The sequence below is a fragment of the Lissotriton vulgaris genome, unplaced genomic scaffold, assembly GCF_964263255.1.
Source record: "Lissotriton vulgaris unplaced genomic scaffold, aLisVul1.2 SCAFFOLD_908, whole genome shotgun sequence".
NCBI classification, from domain to species: Eukaryota; Metazoa; Chordata; class Amphibia; order Caudata; family Salamandridae; genus Lissotriton; species Lissotriton vulgaris.
Genome location: NW_028255349.1, coordinates 99,461 through 119,429, shown reverse-complemented (window position 1 = coordinate 119,429; position 19,969 = coordinate 99,461). Strand labels below are relative to the sequence as shown.

General features: G+C 41.6%; 1 protein-coding gene across 1 annotated transcript in view; it reads right to left on the bottom strand.

Annotated features, from left to right (window-relative positions):
- Positions 1 to 19,969, bottom strand: part of SEZ6L (seizure related 6 homolog like) — a gene marked incomplete at its 5' end in the record, with an annotated part of 799,882 nt that overhangs the window by 705,086 nt on the left and 74,827 nt on the right. Inside the window, one exon of the mRNA XM_086951928.1 lies at positions 640 to 773. Coding sequence (XP_086808054.1) covers positions 640 to 773 — 134 coding nt within the window. The remainder of the gene's footprint in view (positions 1 to 639; positions 774 to 19,969) is intronic.

Genomic DNA, 19,969 nt, shown 5'->3' with positions numbered 1-19,969 from the left:
AGAAGCGCTCTGGCTATTAAGCACTTACATCAAAAATCAGTAGCCAAAGAAATAACCCAAGGCGGATGCTGTTTACTGTTATTGCAGATGCCAGGACAAATTCATGTCTGACTTGATGTGTTTTGGCATTTTATTCTCGAGAGTGCAAGGCTAGCAGTAAGTGCAGTATCTAATGAATGCGACATTCAGAGACTGCACCCTTTCACAAAAGTACCCCAGTAGTCCATATAACAATGGGAACGCAAGGGACGAAAATATTGTTATTCATTCATAAAATGGTATATGTTTGTGTGAGCTCGACATTTGCGCTTAATGAGATCAACCCACATCATGCAGAGCCAGAAAGTAACAGAAGATGTTGGAGAACACCCATTCGAGATCCTGAGTTGCATCTATAAGGCTGTAGTCATTTGTACTTCTTACAATCCAGCACCTTTAGGGCACTTTGGACTTTGTTGCCTTTTTTGTCATTGGAACATTCAGTAAACAGTGACTCTGTATTCATTCCTCAGATGTTTCTTTTACTTTTGACATTAGTAAATGCCTAGTGAAAGCCCAATATGTCTACGATGCATAGTGAAGTCATGTTATTTATCAGCTTTACATGTTTGTCTGTAAATCAGAGACTTGAGCTCTTACCTGCAGTTCTACTCCATACCCAGTGTAAACAGTTACGTTGTATGTGCACTCCAAGTAGCTGTGCAGCGGTAGAGGCGGATAGTCCGTGGAGTCTATGTATCCTTCCGGATCGTAGAAGATCACACTGCACAGAACTAAAGAAAAGCAATCATTAACCAAAGTACTTGCAACTTGCTTGCAAAAAAAATCAACATCAACATAGAAATCGTTTGCAAAACCAATATAGCCTTAGAGCCTGCCGTAGTGGGTTCTACGGGGCACTAAAGGTTTCCTCCAGCGTTAAAGGCCTGAGCTGAAGGTGGCCTTTAACAAGGTATCAGGCCTTCAATGGCAGGTAAAGCCTGCTACTGAGGGCTCTAAGGCTATTAGAACATTCCACCCCTAGAGGGCAGAAAGTTCTAATTTGTCAAACAAAGGTCTCATGGAGCCAGAGGGGGGTGAAGTCCCCTTGGGCTCTGTGAGGCCTTTGTTAAACATTGGAATGTTGATGCTCCGGGATTCTGCCAGCCATTAGAAGTCCGGAACACTCTATTGTTTTCAGTGGAGTGCTAAACATTTCAATGTTCTTATATAGTATAGAAACCAAAATATAATGCTTTACATATAGAATACTAGGAAAATGATGTTAAACTATAGGTAACTGAATATAAACTGGAGTAAGTAAACGTCTTAAAATAAGCTACAAGAAGTGTATAGGGTTAATAAAGAGGTTGTCCTGGCAGAATCAGCCCTTTTACAGACCTCTAGTCCAGGCAAAGCCTGTCACAGATTTTCTTCCTTCTTTTTCAAAACAAGCTCTTGGGAACTGAAAACCTAAAGCAGCCCAGCCAATTATGATAGACCAGCACTCGGGGTGGGGGAGGGCGTGCACGTCAGAAGTACTGCTGCTTTTGTTACTGGGGGCTGATATTTCAGCACTGCTTCAAAACTGGCCAAACTGCTGCAAAAATCGGCCTCCACCCCTCCAGCCTCCCGGGAAAACTCCCGATGCCCGCTACGGCCAGTCCAGACCTAGCGCCAAGACTTGCTTCTCAGTAGCTGAAGTGCTGGAACAGCGCTATTTTGCTATCTTAGACAGTTGAAAATGGTGGCCTGTCACAGTAACTTTCAAGGCCTGTGCTGCTTTTGCTTGGAAATGTAGCCACATTTGTTGACATATCTAAAGTAAACAACAGAACATTATACATCAGCCTATAGAAAGCAGCACAGTTACAACCTAACAGGGAAGAAGACAACACAGCCAAAAAAGAACATACCACACCAATCAAAATAAAACACAATATTACTTCACAATAAATCAGCAAATAAACAAAGTAGCACAAAAAACAGAACACATCACCACACCATAATGCAATACTCCAAATGTACTCAAAACGTTCTTGTCCTATGTTACTATCTCATAATTCCGTTTTCATGATATAGTCTCAAAAAGTGTTTGGAACAAGCATTGTTGTGCTCTGTCCCCAGAACGCGATTTACAAACATCTGCTACATAGAAAATTAAGAGCTGCCGAAGGCAACTCATATTTATTGAGAAGGATTAAAAGTTCAATGTGGAGAGAGAGGCATCTAAATATCTGCTTTTAGGAAATGCTTTGGAAATACTTTTTTAGGAAAGCCCTAGAGAAAATATCTGTAAATCAGCCTCGAGCGTTTTTATGATTCACAGAGTTCTGCTACACACAAGTACAACTGTCCAAATACAGGGAATCTAGATTGATCTAGTCCTTAGTGCACTTATGGTGGCAGAGAATACACCTGTGTGGTGAATTCTGCAACACTTTAAATTTAGGTTTGGAGAGGGACATTGGCATTAGAGGGGACAAGGCCAGGGAATATGAAGAGTATGAACATTAATTATGTGTAGGGTCGGAGTGGCCTGTCGGGCATTCGGGCAAACAAAGGCAACTAGGCTGGAGTGACAAGTCAGTTTGTGGGCCTGTTTTACGCTCTGGGTTTTACTGTTGATTTCCCTGTAATTATAACAAACATTGCTTGCAGTCGGCTCTAATCTATGTAGTTTTCCATATATTGACCGTCATGTCTTTTCAAGTTAAAAACTGCCCCGATTTGCAAACATGGGCCACTTTTTTGGCTATCTAGTTCACTAATGACGGCCACTTTTATTTTAATGCCCCGGTTGATATTCTGTCTCAGTCCTACTGTGGCTCTGTGGGTATTCACAAAAAAATGTGTGGATAGGTTCCAGCACAAGAAAAATAGGTAAATCATTTCTTTTTTAAAGGTTGTAGTAGAATGGGAAAGGGAAGTGAACACTCCCATATTTAATATCAATTTAATGGAAGAGGTAGCTCTTTATGAAAATATTTGCCAATGGCAAAAACAATATTGTGTATTATATGCACATTTTTGCAACATTTACTCATGCAGATAATTCAGGTATTGAAAAATATGCATGAATTTGTTTTTGGAAGTAAGATTAATGTATAGTTAGTGTAAGTGACAACTCTGGAGTGTAGATTTCTAGGTTTTGCAAGCTGTGATTTGAGAATGGGGAACAATGTGTAGTACCTACAAAAAAGGCAACCTTTGCAGTGGACAACCAACCACTGGATCATGCACGCAATGCACTTGTGCTAAAATATTTTGATTTGACATTAATTTGTGTGTCTATCATTTTGTTTATATGAACAGATTGTTGTGTGCCTTGAGATATTATCAATTGTGGAGTGCTTTATTCTTACAGTTCAAGGAGCTCAAGTCTTGCAAGGTATAAATATACCCTTTCGCTGCAGTGAAGAAGGTCTTTGAAACCAGACAGTAAATATTAAAGGCGAGGGTAGGTTGAATGATCAAAGGCAAGGAATTCCACAGTGTGGATGACATCCAAGACGAAACTTTACATCATGTGAAGCGAAGAACCTCTAAGAGCACAGATCTGAAGAACAAAGGGCAGTCAAGGTTTAAAGGAGCTCAATTCATTTTGGAGGTAAAACTGACTTTTCAATGAAAGACCTTGCACACCAAAGAAGAGCTAATGAAGAGGCAGAAGGTGGAGAGATGTCAGCCTGCATCGGCTGCTCTCCTGCGCTTCTTGCTGTAGTGGCAAGTACCCTATTGCAGAAATCAGTTCAGCTTCCATGGTCATGCCGGGGAGATGTGGTACAGTGACACATGGCCCTTGTTCACTAATGCCTGGGAGTCTGAAGTCTGGCTTGCCCAGGTTCTAAGAGAACTGGTCAGAGTTGAAGACGCTGTCTGCGCCAACGGGCTTAACAAAGACAGTGGCGTAGCTAGACCCGAGACAGCCCGGGGCTGTACCTGCGCTGGCGGCCCCATGGCCTGACTCCCTGAAAGGGTGGGTGGGGGTGCTGGCGAATCCACGGTTTGCCGCCCTGCAACGGTGCCATACTGAAGACGGCAGGTGAGAGCTGGAGGGAACAGAATTTTGTAATTTTGTCACCCCCCTCAGTGACATTTTGTCACCCACCTCAGGGATGACACCCGGGGCGGCCCACACCCACTGCAACCCCCCTCCCTACACCACTGACCAAGGACAATGACTTTGTCTGGTTTAGTGAACCACTGCCCTACTGTGGTATCTGTTAGGCCTATGTAACTGCAGCTATGTGTGCACATTGCGTATAGAGCTTCTCAATTTTTATAGATAACGTTGTGGTCCAGAGAAGGAGGGTTCCTTATAAAGCTGACACTGCTCTGAATTGTTGGGTTGTTGGCCCAAATATGTGATCAGCTGTCATCTTCACACGTATTAGTTGATTACACCATTGATTTGGGTATTGGGATTTTGTTTTTGCTACAACTATGTAATTCCATTTCCAAGGACGTTCCCAAATTTTGGGACGCTAAGGGATGCTAAGGGATTATTTAACTTTTTTATCTGCTGTTCCCCTTAAACATTGTAAGGAACAATTTTGGGAGATATGAATCTGTGAGGTTTAAAAAAATATAACATTTTTATGACTGCCATATTTACTGATTTAAAGTGGTCAGTGCTTGTTCCTTCATTCTGCGGGGAGATTCCCGGGTCTTAATTAACAGTACTGAACAGTAACTCAATGTGAGCTAACAGGGATTATAAGTGAAGCTCCACAAAATGGGGAATAATCTGTCAGACATAGAATTATGGGGTTCGTAAACACAGGATTTCCCATATTCAAGAAAGTTTAATTCAGATAATCACCCACTTATAAGAACATTCTTCAATATAGTGTAAGATGACAGATACAATTCTGTATACATTTATTGAATGAGAGAGTATAATAATTGTGAAGAATGCTTATGTTTCGAATAGTAGGTGAGGAAATGGAGCATCTTTCCATCTTGAAAGATGAGGTTAGCTATTTCAAACAATTTGGCCAGCGGAGGTTTCCCCCAAGGTACTAATTCCGGGCTGAAGGATCAGACACATTATGTCCCATGCATCTCCTGCAGCTTATCTGGAGCTAATACATATTGGGCTTGTAGCAATGTCAGTGCCTGACAGGGATTTGTATTTATTGTTGTTGAGTTCTGGCAGTCTTTTGTCATTAGTGCACAAACACGGAAGAAATCGAAACTGGTATTTTTAGAGGCATTGCTGCAAGCCATTTTAGCACAGAATAAATTAAACTAAACCATTGCAGATAGCAGTAAAATCGTATTTGAATTTGAATTTAAAATACTTATAAAGCGCTACGTTCACCGTGCGGTTTCTTGGCGCTGTGGAGACAAATTTAGCAGAGAGAGGCCGTAGATAACTGGTGCAGTGAAATGGGTTGGAGATAATTTACAGAGGGAAGGCCTGTTTGAACAAAAAGGTTTTAAGGTCTTTACGGAAGGAGGAGTAATGTTGAGCAGACCGTAAGTGGTCGGAGAGGGAATTCCAAAAAGTGGGAGCCAAAGTTGAAAAATTGGCTCCTCCCCACTTTTTGCGTTTGTAACGTGGAATTTGCAGAAGTGTTTGGGACGATGAGCGAAGCTGTCTGGCAGGGACATACTCCCTAATCAAGGAGGAAATGAAGGTGGGAGTAGAACCCTGGCGGGTCTGAAAAACCATACAGCCAGTTTTAAAAAGGGATCGTTCCCTGACAGGAAGCCAGTGGAGCGCCTTCAATAAAGGTGTTGAATGGTGGGAGCGGGAGAGGCCATACACTAATCGGGCTGCCTGGTTCTGAACCATCTGGAGCTTCCGTAGGCTGTACGCCGGGATGCCGTTGTACAGGGCATTGGCGTAATCCAGCCGGGAAATCACCAAAGCGGACATAATCAGTTTAAGTGCCAGGGTAGAAAAGAAACGGGAAACAGTGCGAATAGTACGAAGAGTGAGAAAACAAGAAGAAACAACAGAACTAATTTGTGAATGTAGAGTGAGATGATTGTTCATTTTGATACCTAGGGTCTTGACTGTGGAGGAAGGAGTGGGAGGGGGACCAAGGGAAGAGGGCCAGAATAAAGAGTTCCAGGGACTGGAAAAACCACCCGTGAGAACCAGCTCGGTTTTCTCCGGGTTCAGCTTCAGATGGTTGTGGTTCATCCAGTCCCTGATAAAAATCATAATAGTCTGAAAGTTAGAAACAGAGTGAGAAGAGGAAGAGAGATTGAAAATGAGCTGGAGGTCATCCGCATAGTTATATCCAGCTGCTGGAGTGCAAAAATTAAAGGATAGATATATAGATTAAACAGCAGAGGAGAAAGAGAAGAACCCTGGGGAACACCGGGGAACCGGGGGTATTTCCTCGACAAAAGACCCATCAACCAACACAGACATAACAAACTAATTTTATTCCTCATTGACTGGTTTCTGTCACACAATTTCTTTATGTTCAACAAGAAACCATACCAACAGCTCAGGGGTGTGGCCATGGGAGCCTGCTTCTCTCCCAGTTACGCATGTTTACATGTTGGCTGGTGGGAGGAGCGGGTTCTCATGGTCAAACACCAGGCTATCAATCGTGAGAACATTGTGTCGTGGTTACGTTATATTGATGATGCTTTTTAATTTGGAGAGGAGATGTGTGTAGTGCTGAGCGCTTCATATGAGAGACAAACAATAGCGATCTCAACCTGGAATTCAACGCATGTTTAAGTGCATCATCCATAGAGTTTCTTGATGTTAATCTTTACATTACAAACTGTACCATGCACACCAAGCTACACCGTAAGACCACCGCAGGGAACTCTACACTACATGCTTCCAGTTTCCACCCCAGGCACCTCATCACAAGCATCCCTTATGGAGAGATGTTAAGAATAGCCGGAATCTGTAGTAACAAAGAGGATCTACAGATGTGTCAAAAAGAAGCGGCAGAAAGATTCAAGGCACGTGGTTATTCCCATAGCGTAATACGCAAAGCCATAGAAAGAGCCAACACCACACCGAGAGATGAACTCCTTAAAGGCCCAACTGTTGTTGAGGTTCCGAGTGCAACTGCCATCCTCTCTAAACCCACAAACATGGTCACTCCTAGATTGATCATTACACACAACACGGAGGAAAGAGCTATTCGAGCCACAATCCACAAACACTGGGGCATCATACAATCTGACCCCATACTGGGCAACCTTAAAGCACATAAACCTGACATTACATACAGGAGAACATTCTCCATGAGAGATGCCTTAGTTAGGAACAGCTCAGAAGTCTCTACCAAGTCCAACTGGTTATCTGAGGTGAATGGGTTTGTAAAATGTCAAAGCTGCAGAGTTTGTAAATTCGGTAAGAGCATAACCAAGGTTAAGTCGGCATTTAGACACACTGCTCTCAAAATCAAACACAAACTCACCGGTAGGACCAAATTCGCAGTCTATATGTTCGAATGTAAATGTGGGCTTCGCTACATAGGAAGCACTAATCTCCAAGTCAACCTCCACATACTACAACACCTCAGAGCCATAGTCAACAATGACCCAGCCTACCCTGTGGGGAGGCATTCCAAAGAGGTACACAACAACAATCTTGAGCACCTACAGTACTCTGTAATCAACTGCATGCCGCCACTTAAACGGGGAGGGAATAGGGACAAACTCCTTAGGCAGTTGGAAAGCAGATATATATTGCAATTTAACACCAAGGCTCCGGCTGGGTTTAACACCACAGAGGACCTACATCATTTCTTATAAATGACTTATTCCACCATGCTAGAACACCATGGCTGTATAGTTACGTTGATGTTCTTTACCAATGCCTAAATGACCCGCTATCTCACGCTTTTCTCCACTGTATATAATATTCGCACATGTCTACATATCCTGTAATCTTTGAATATTTCTGATCTCAACTTATGATACAGGTATGAAATGATCGTATGATGCATTATCCTGTTGTTGTACATAGCTTGTCTATGTATCTGTGACCCTGTTCCTTAGTTAGTTTCCTTTTCATTTGTGGCATCCACACACTGATGTATATATACACCTTTAGTTATCTACACTTTTCCAGCGCCCCGCACACACTTAGCCATAGCGCCTTGGTTAGAGTTCAGTATTTATATTGTGATTTGCGCTCTTTGGTTGAGTTCAGTACCTGATAGGTTGGACCTCTTCTAGCTAGCACACATTTATGTTAGTCCCAGGGAATCACGATCAGTATTTACCGTTTTTCTGATACGCCACCTCAGACACGGTAGTCCCTATGAATTGAATAGTGGCTTGCTTTTCTTTTCGCTGGATTTGTGATATTTATTACTAATGGATGTCGTACATCATATGGTAATTTTCCTAACCCACTGTTGCTTCTTGCAGCATTTGTATTTTTTAATTCACACTTCTAGGTAGGCTGGACCCACTCCACTACCTGCGAGACAGGCTTCACTTCCACACTAGTTAATGTGTATATTATCGCATTAAGCACACACACGCCAGTCTCACTCTGTATATACACTCGCACTGCACCACCCTTCACCTTCCCCCTTAATCCTTCACTTCACTATTTTTTCGAAGGTTGGCAGGCGACCTACTTTCTGTTTACATACGCTAGTTTGGTGCAATGCTGCTACAGAATAGAACACGGTTTTTATGCCTACACATGTATATATATATTTTCCAATTTTACACTAAACCACTGCGGGAGTCTCTGCATCAATGCCATATTAGTAATTGCAGATAGACGGCGGATATTACCTACTGACGCGCATGGGATTTCAAATAGTACGCTTAATGGGCATCTACAGTTTCTGCTCCTAGGCACTGACGACTTACACTGATTGACCCGTATTCAAGCACTACGCTAAAAGATCGGTCAATAGTAACGCATACACATATGCCACAGCGCTTTCTGGCCCCAGTATTACACTGTTAATCCCTGTCCCCACCCCGCAACTGGACATATAGATACATGAGTTCACATGAACTCTATACCACTCACCTGTCCAACATTCCCTGCTTGTGCATGGCAATCACTGGTCTAATGCATCATGTTCAGGCTTTATAGTCCTCTCACTATGTCTATACTGCCTTACAACATGTTTGATGTGGCGAAATCGTGATGTCACATATGTTGCCTTCCAACGCGTTGTAAAACTGCATGATCACTGTGATGAACATGGTAAAAATACTGCCTCTCCTTCACAATGTATATAAATTCACCTTCTCACCATTGCAAGCGCTATGTGATCAAGGCCTCATGTCTGGCGTCTGAAACGCGTCATTTGGACATCTGATGATGTGATTGAATATCCTTAAGCACTAAGTCTTGCCTGTGGAGTCTGTTTCCTGAGTCTGTTTCCTGGTTCAGTGCCGCTGTGAAGTTTGGTCGCACTGCTGGGACTTTCGTGTGATATATGTTATGTTAAAAATACTTTTATAGTGCACTTACACCAAACGGTTTCATGGCGCTGTGAGCATAGGGTAGACAAACATATAGCAGTGTAGGTGATCTAGAGAGACTGTAACTATCCATGGGCTTGGAGGAACAGTAAGGTTTTGAGGAGGGATCTAAAGCAGGGGTAGGAAGTAGTGAGTCTCAGCTCCAAGGGAAGTGCATTCCAGCAGGAGGGGGCAAGGAAAGAGAATCTAAGGCCACCATGTCTTTTGCGCTTAAAGGTGGGAATTGTCAGTAGAGCCAGATGAGAAAGTAGCAGCAGATAGGGGTGTCGGGTCTGGTGTACGGAGAGGAATACTATTTTTAATTTTGGCAATTTTTTTTCACAAAGAAGTAGTTAAGGGAATCACAAAGAGCTTGGGAGGGGAGAGGCTTAATGGTCACTCTATCGGGGTGTGAGAGCACTTCCACTATAGAAAAAATATCTTTTGCCTTAGTGGCCGAATCAGTGATCTTTTTAGAGAAGTATAAGGTTTTAGCCTGGAGGATGGCTTGTTTATAATCTTTAAGCTGGGCCGTAAACAACAATTTTTTCTCGGGGACGTAATTGCGCCTCCAGCTTCGTTCGGCCTGCCTGAGAGTGTAACTCCTCCGAAAACCATCTCTGGGCATCATGGGGGAGTTTTAGTTCAAGATGTCTAAATGGCGCAACAATGTTGCTGGCTGATTCAAGCCAGTGCCTCATGCTGATAGCCTGAGTGTTTAAGGAGTCATGTTCGGCGGGGGAGGAGGCGCTGAGTAGGGAACAAAATTCACTAAGATCAGCCCAGTTCCAGTTCCTGGTTAGAAGGTTCCCCGCTGGTGAAGAGCTAGTGTGGGGAATAAAGGCCTTAGGAAACGTAATAATGAAATGGTCCGACCACGGACAAGGGGAAATAAGGGGTTGGAAAATATCTAGTTGGATGTCCAGACCGGGTCTAGGACTAGGCCTTTAACATTGATGTTTTTTACGAATGTTTCTGCCTCCTCAAATGACCCATGCCAGATTAAAAATATATCATCGATATATCGGAACCACTGCAGAATGGTATTGCAGCAAATGTCTTTGAAATCACCATGGAGGACATGTCTCTCCCAGTAGCCCATATGCAAACAGGCATAACTGGGAGAGAAACAGGCCCCCATGGCAATTCTTCTGACCTATTGGTAGTACGGCTTATTGAACATAAAAAAGTTATTGTTCAAACAATGACTAATCATGGCAATTAACATTTTGTTATGCTGTCACATGGCTGCTGGTCTAAAGTCAAGAAAATATTGGATTGCTCTAACACCATCCTGATGATGGATACTCGTATAGAGCGATGTGACATCCAATGTTAATAACCAGCAGTCAGGGTCCAAATTAATATTGCTGATTTTTCTAAGGAAGTCACCAGAGTCTTGGATGAAAGAGGGTAAACCACTCACAATGTCTTGTAAAAAAGAATCTATATAGATGGTCGTGTTTTCCAGTAATCCACCACAAGCCGAGATGATCGGCCTTCCGGGCGGAATGCTAGCGTTCTTATGGATTTTTGGAATGAGATAGAAAACTGGCATAATTGGGTGTTCATTCTTCAAAAATTTCAGTTCTTCCATACTCAATAATCCAGTACTGCGCCATCCCAATAGTAAGGAGTAAAATTCAGACTGTGATTTGGTAACAGAAATCTTATCACAACTTTGATAACACAACGGATCATTTAATTGTGAAAAGTATAACGTACGAGGCCATAACACGACGTTACCGCCTTTGTCCGCCTGACGGACAATTATATTTTGATCTCCTTGGATTCTCTTGACCAGGTTGGTGTATTGATTATTCCGTCGAACCTGTTGGCGAGTGGTTTTCAAGACTTTGGCATGTCATTTCTTGATTTCCTTAGCAGTCATTTCATGGAACACATATATGTTGTCATGAATCATCACTGGTGTAAAGCTGGACCGGGGTTTAAATTTTGTCATCCCTGCAGTACTTTGTCCAACCGGTTCCTCTGTGCTTTGGGAATTGGATTGTTCAGATCTATATATATATATATATATATATATATATATATATATATATATATATATATATATATATATATATATATATATATATATATATATATATATATATATATATCTTTTCAAGAATCAGTTCTGTATGAATTGATAGCCCAGACACCTTTTCTGTGCAAAAATAATGTAGATTTATTGGCAACAACAACGCGTTTCGGCGGTTAAGCCTTGATCACGCTTACCGTCTCGCCACAAACACATCCATTTAAATCCACAAACAAGTGAGAAAAACATAGAAAACGGACTGTTTTGCAGGTTCAACCAACATGATGGTAAATGTGTCGTCCATCTTAGTCTGTCTGTAACGTTTGTATAATAGCATTATGACACACAAAAAAGCGGAATTGTGAAGAACAAATTTAAACATCTCCAGTAAAGTTAATTCAATGTTCAATGTAAACCACAAATACTGCCCTAGTGGGCGATTCAAAATACACACATTTTAGAATCATTTTAGAATTGCAGAGTCCACCAATGGTGATTTCCTGGAAAGAATGCCGAACAAAAACATAGAGCCCCAGTGGGCAAATCAGGACCTCAAACACCCAAAACGTTCTCATCACCCCAGTGGGCACAGTAAAAGGAGTCAAAAAATAATGATGTAAAGTTCTAGCCCCAGTGGGCTGGGTATTGACCATAGGTGCAGTGTCTCTTCAAAAGATGAGTTCTTCACAATAAGCCTACTCTGCAAAACATGTTCTAGATGTCTGAAAGAAAAGGAAAGTTTAAAATTACTGAAAGACAGTACTGACAAGCTACAATGCCACTTAAAGTATTACTGCAGATGTATTGCAAGCTCTTCATTAACATTGAGACCACCGGGTATAGTACAGTCGAAATCAATGATATAGGTCGATTCAAGTTTCCTCAGGGAAAGTTCACAATTGCCCCCTCTCACTCCCAGATCTATCTTATCAATCACCACCATGCGGAGTTTGGTTTCATCACTGAAGTGGTGTGTCTGGAAGTGGCGAGCAACAGGGTATGTTCTGGTTTTATTTCTGATGGCTCGTAGGTGTTCCAAGATTCTCTTCTTGGCTGTATGTTTACTACTACCAACATACCATTTATTGCATGGACATATCAAAATGTAAACACAATAAGTGGTATCACAGGTCAGATATTTTCTTATATGGAATTCCTTTCCTGTGGTTGGAACCACCAGTTTGTCACAGTTAACACTTCCCCTGCAAGCTTTACACTTTCTACAATACTTGTAGCCAGTTCTGGTTGGGGCAGTGACATTCCTGGTAAGTGTGACATGATTGTGGCTGAGTTCATCTTTTGAAGATCTGCTCTTTCTGAAAGTAATCTGGGGATTACTGGCCAGGTCAGATTTGGGATGTTCATCATTCAACAAGACATGCCAGTGCTTATTGAATATGTCTCTTATCTCATTAGCTTGACCACAATAAGTAGTAATAAACCTTACATTCTTGCTACTATCTGGTTCTTTGATAGGATAGAGCAGATCAGTCCTAGCAATCTTTTCAACTCTCTCACATGCATACTGGATGGTTTTACTGTTGTATCCACGTTCGATAAATCTGTCACACATCACTTGTTTCTCTCTTTCAAAGGATTCTGTAGTACTGCAGTTCCTCTTGGCTCTCAACAGTTCCCCATAGGGGATACTTTGTATCAGCTTACGAGGATGCGAGCTGTTGGCCCTGAGTATGCTGTTGCCTGCCGTTTTCTGACGGTGTAGGGTAGTTTCAATGATGGGGCCATTGATGTTGATAGCTATATCCAGAAACTCAATTGCCTTCTTGCTGTAATTGGCAGTAAAGACCAAATTAAGGTCATTATTATTGAGTTTCTTGACAAAATCAATGGCAGTCTGCTCTGAACCGTTCCAAATAATAAAAATGTCGTCGATATAGCGCAGCCACAGGGCAACCTGGGTGTCGAATTCCTCCATGCGTCCGGCTACCTGCTCCTCCCACCAGCCCATGAAAAGATTCGCGTAACTGGGGGCGAAGCAAGTACCCATCGCGGTGCCCTGTGACTGTCTATATATGTCCCCATCAAAAACAAAAAAATTGTTCTTCAGGCAGAATTCGATCATCCCAACAATCATGTTCGAATGATCGACCATGGAGATGGAACGGGTCTTGAAGAAGTGTTTTATGGCATTCAATCCCAGTTGATGCTTGATGCTGGTATACAAGCTACCAACATCCAGGGTGATAAGCATATAGTTATCCTCCCACGGTATGCCATTGATGCTGGTCAGAAAGTGAGTACTGTCTCTAAGGTAGGATGGTAGAGCCAGAACGTATGGTCTCAAGAAATGGTCAATAAATCTTGACGTATTTTCTAGTAAAGAGCCCATGGAGGACACAATGGGTCTTCCTGGGGGGTCAACCCTGTTCTTGTGGAGTTTAGGCAGAAGGTAAAGAACAGGGATCCGGGGATGTGGGCAGTAAAGATAGTAGAATTCCTCCCACTCAAGTAAAACCTTTTCTCTCCACTCAACTAGCATCTCCCTGTAAGTAACATTAGAACTCAGCACATCATTCATGTTAGATTTGGAATAGCATGAGACATCCTGTAGTTGGCGTGTACCCTCTGCCAGGTATTTCCCTTTATCTAGAACCACCACATTGCCACCCTTATCGGATTGGCGAATGACAATGTTATCATCCGCCTTCAAACTATCAATCGCTTGAATTTGTGCTTGAGATAGATTTCTCCGATATACAGGGGTTTTGTTAGGTCTAAGTTTTTTCAAATCTGTTAAAACACCTTTCTCAAACAGATCAATGGCTTCACATTGTACATTAGGCAAAAATGTTGACTTAGGTTTAAAGTCACTTCCTGGATTCAAGTCAGTATTAGTCCCCCATTCATCCCAATTAGGAGTCTCTTCAGCACATTGGGTATCACTGAGTAACAAATTACCCATCAATATGTCCTCAATATTCAAATTACTCACAGTGTCTTGTACTCTGTTCATCTTATCTTTTCTGGATTTGGTGTTGAACCACTTCTTAAGTTTCAGTTTCCTTGAGAAAAGGAACAAATCAATCCTGGTGCGTGCAAAATTCATGTTGGTAGTTGGGCAAAAGGAAAGGCCCAGAGAGAGAACATCCTGCTCATCTCTGGACAGAGGGCACTGGGAGAGATTGATCACAGTCATTGTGTTTTTTGTTGTTTGCTGCCCCGTGTTTCCACTCCCATGGGGGCGCTCTCGGCGTTTTTTCCGCCTTGCTTTAGCTTTGCGGTTCGTCTCGTTTTTCCTCTGTATCCTCTGACTCTGCCCCTTTGGGCGGCCTGTTCGTGGCCTTCTGTCCTTGTTTGGTTGATTGCCTGGAACTGTAACAAAAAATTCTTCTGTGTTCTTTGAAGATCCGGAGTTGCCTCTTGGTTGAGAGCAGATAAGGAGGCATCAGAGAGATTGTCGTCTGATATGTCACTTTCACTGATTGACACCACAGGCATCGATGGTTGCTTGGGTTTGGCTCCACCTTTATTTTTGTCAAAAAGGTGATCATATTTCTTGTGGAATGTGAGAGTGCGACCCGCCTGATAGTCTTTGAAATCTCTTAAGAATTTTCTTTGTTTCTTCGCCGTTATCTCATTTTCAAGTTTATCCATTTTGACAGTTAGATTTTTCGTGAACTCATCCAGTACTTCTTTGGTTACTAAAGTACTAAGTTCATCTGATATATATATATATATATACATATACATATACATATATATATATATATATATATATATATATATATATATATATATATATATATATATATATATATAGTTTACAGGCCTGTTTAGGAAACAAGGCATACTTATGTCCAGGGCCACTGAAGTGAAAAGGCAGGAAAAGGCGAATTATGCTGCATAATGCTGCACATTTTATGATAGTATTATTTCATTATTTTGACATTTGTACACATGATAATGCTGTCTGGGGAAGGTTTTATCACATTAGTACCAATTTAACAACCAAATACATAAATAAGCAACTGAAAAATGACCAGTTAGACTTTAAAAAGTGTCTTTTAACACATATAATTGCATATCGACATATTTCTGGTAACTTTTCATCCATTTGAGCGAGAAGAAAAATTTGTTATTGTTAAAATCTGCAAATTATGCGTCAAACGATGGATTATGTGGAAAATGCTCAAATCCTTATTTATTCCAAAAATTCCATGGCCACAGAATCTGATAATTCCAGTGCCCTGCTAATGCATCTGTCGGGTAGGAAGCTATGATACAAACAGCCACAGATTGCTTTAGATGACTCAAGTTGGAGCTGCCCTGCTGCCTTTAATGCCACCGTTGTCCCAATTTCTCCGACTGAGAGTGCTGTGAACAGCCATTATACATCTTCAAAGTAGTTTGGTTTGAGGATAATAAACCTTGTAATTTTCATAAAAGGAGAGAGAAATAACTAGGGCTGGGCAATTCCACTCCACTGCTGGAGTTTGTGGAGTTTCGACTGCTCCCTGATTGACATCTGTAACGTGAAATTCCGGCAAAACTCAGCCAACCGCTGCATGGTTGAGTTTTTTCTCACGCTTACAGTTGAAAAAAATGAGTGAGAATTGGTGTCCCCTAGTGTGATTTTCAGGCGGTAAGAGGGTACCTATGGGGATTTTCTCAATGTGGGCATTCAAGGACAGTTATACCTTTTCATGGTGAAAAAGCTGCTTCTCGAGTAGAAAATTTACTAGAGGGTCAGCAAACAAGCACCGCCCTCTGGTATGCTGTGCAGTGCTATTTGTGCTTAGTTTGCAGTGCTGAACAAGCTCCCAGTGCTATAAGTCAGCACATCCAGCGTGACATGCCAATGTCCACCTGTTCACTGTATTCATGTCACTCTGTGGAATTCAGCTGAGTGAAATTCCGCGAGTTACACTCACCCGTAAAAATAACATGAGAATTCAGCTGAACAACATGATAACACCTACAGCAAAATGTGCTTTTACCCATGCACCTTCTATTCAAATATATATGGACAATAAACATAGTATCAAAGCACTTAATAAATATAATGCATGTTTTGCACTCTGTGGCCTAGTAATGAAAATAATGTTATCAGCTATTGGAAATGAGTAACGACTTATACAGTGGTGCTGTGCCCAAGTTTAGCAAGATTTGTTTGTTGTTGATGTACATTTTCAAAGCTCAGCAGCCAAATAATCGTATTACTTGTCTAGATACAGAATTTCAAGGCTAAAGAAAAGGTCCAAGACATATCTCAACCTATATGGAAGCTAATGAAGAGTGGAGAAGTGTGGCTCCATGGTTAGAGTGGCAGACCCTGATGCAGAGGTCTGGCCCGGGACCAGGGTTCGATTCCCCGCCTCAGCGGGTCTGGACTCAAAATTCCACGGACCTGATAATTCTCACCTCGGTGCCTATTCCAATTATGGAGTCCCACTCTGCAACTCTGGGCAATAGCTTGCTTAATCTCCACAACTGCCCCCACAATGCTAAGGATGCCTGGCCTCCAACTTGGGGGTGCCCAGGAGTGGATACCTCACAGGGAAAGCCAGGATTGGTTCCACAGCGGTATTTGTACAAGCGCCTTGAGACCCTTGCGGGTGAGTAGTGCGCTATACAAGTATCAATTACAATTTTACAGTAAACACTCTTTTTTTCCCTCAAATAACTTTTTATTTTGATATGAAATGTGTGTCAGCCAAAACATCTAGAAATGCACAACTATGATTTTACAGGGGGCAAGAACATCAACCCATGTTGTCTAGATTGCTCCTGAAAATCTATCAAGATGAAAGAGCAAAGCATTGTGGTCATAACAGAAATTATTGCCAGCATTCAAGTCAAGGAGATAAACCTCAGTAGCTCTGTCATAGCCCTTTCACAAAGAGCTAGCTTTGTTTGTTTGAGATGAAAGGGTATAGACGACGTTTCTCAGAAGGTAGTGAATAACTGTGCCCATGCATGGGGGGGGGAGAAGGACTGCATTAAAAAAAAAAGTTTTATTGTCGCTTTCTCCATAACCCAGACATAATATGCAAGTCGTCTTTACTTTGCTAACAACTCTACAAATGTTCCTAAATTAACAACGAAAACAAACATAAGCTTTTCAGTTTCCTAAACAGAGTCTACAGCACTGTACATTTTCAAGGACAAATGCAATCGCTCGTTTTATGTGCAGAGGCCCAATTATACATTACACTAACTTGTTTTTTGAGGATGAAGTTCAGCAACTGGAACATAATCAGTTATCAGCACGTTTTTATAACTTCATTGTCTAGCCTGTCAAGCTCGAGATGTCTATTTTAAATATGGCGATTTGGAAAGGTGGAGAGATCGTTACATGAACTTTGGTGAAGTAAGTACAGTGCTGTTTTATAAACCACGCTTGACTAACTCGATGCAAAGTTGCCACAACTTCGTTGGAAAAATGCATTATCCACTAGTTGGAAATGGCATTCACTAAAATGAGTCCATAAATAACTAGATGGCAGTCAGCCATGCTTATTTTGGCTCAGGGTCCTCGAAAACAGTACATAAATAAATACATGCACATACACAGTTCAATTAGTAATAAAAGAGAGGCAATGATAACATACACATCAAAGTAAGGTACACAAACAAAGCCATGATCATGCCTAAAGTTCAAACATACTGGAGAACAGCAAAGTGTACAACCAGAACATGGGTAGGCTTGCAAAGGCTTTTGGCACCAACAATGCACCTAATCCCAAAGGTCTCAAAAATAGTTGTTCTGCTATTTCCTGCTAAACCTGGAAGAAGAAAGTGTGTAATGGTTTCTGAATTTTACGTACGCATTTATCTAGCAGCAAGCGGTGACGCGCAAAAGTCGCTGAAAGCACGCATTACTTTTAAATAGGCCAGATAGTTCAAGTCAAAATATATGGCTAATAGTCTACCACCAGTTTGTGTTTACAACAGTTCAACATCCTAGTACTTCTGCTGTCAAATGTTTAGAGTATTTTATCATTCCCAGCCCGCTAAACTTAAAGTTTTTCATATCACAACATAGCTTTACAGCACTTAGGTGTTCCGTAAAACGCGTGGTCAAGCTACTGACCAAGCCAATATGTGGCTTATTGTGATAAAAGTATTGCTAAAAATATAAAAATGCTTTGTTTGAACAATTATGAAAAGCATAATAATATAAAAGAATTTTGGTTGTCGTGAAGTAGAAACACATTTTTCCAGCTTTTCTTCATTGTCTCTTGTCTATCACCTATAGATTTGTCATAGTCATTGTTTGCCTCAACTATTACCTCCGCTGGACAGTGTTACATGAAACTGGTATACTCCTGTTTGGCATATTTAATTTACCTATGAATCCCAAGTAAATGGTGCCAAAATGCACCAAGGGGAATCCACTACAGTGACAATGTAAACATGGCTGCAAGCCTGCCATCAGTAGCCAGGCTGTGCAGGTTTTACCTGCAAATTCGACCTTTCAAAATAACTGCTTTTGACTGGCCTAAACCTTCCTTTTAAATATTTATAGGTCACCCTTAAGTAGGCCTAATGGCAGGGTGCATGGTATTTAAAAAGGAGGACATGTAAACATTTCATGTTAAACATGTCCTTATGGTCGACCACATTAGCAGGTTTCTCTGATCCATAGAAAAACCTGTACCTCACATGACTACCATAGACTCCCTAGGTTCAGATACCATAGCCATTTCCTTTATTGGGGGTAGTTTACACACAAAAAATCTATAATGTTGAAGAGGTCACCTCACAGGCCTACCGTAGACTACATAGAACACCATCCCCTATCAACTGAAAACCCTGATTGATTTATGATTTTCCTAACTACTTCAACATGGTTGCCACTATATGCCCCGAGCACCATAGTCACTATTATTAGTTTGATCATATACTATGCCGGACTGTATGCAAACCTAGGTTCTGACCACCACAGTCTAGACATTGCAGCAATCCAGCTTACTGGGAATAGTCAAACCAGTATTATATGGAACACATCTCAATATACACAGAATATCAATATTGTCATAGGATCCTCCATAACGATTGCATCATGGATACTATTGGAGATACACCGACCATTGTAATGAATTAACAAAGACTGTCCTTATTTAACATCAGACATTTCAGAGAGCCGACTGATGAACGGGAACTCCGTAAGAACATGAGACCCCTCTGACCCTCTCAAAATGGCCGCTACCAATTCATGTTATCTATGTAGAACAACTTCTACAGAGAACAGAGCCTCTCCAAGATGGCCACCACCATATGCCCCAACCACCTTGCTCTCACTGGTACCCACAATGCATTTTGACACAGATAGTACTCCCGGGTCTCTGCTGCAGGTGAGCCTCGTTAATTGATCTCTCTGTACTTAAGCAAGCCCCTTTCAGCCACGCACTACATCTGCAGGCAGGCAGGATGAGGGGTAGGTGATGGGTTGCTGACCGCGCATGGAACTGTGAGTATTATATTGAACGTGGAGGTGATACGTGAGTACGAAATCAGTAAAAAATTATGTATTGACCACCTCTGCCTTTGATTTAT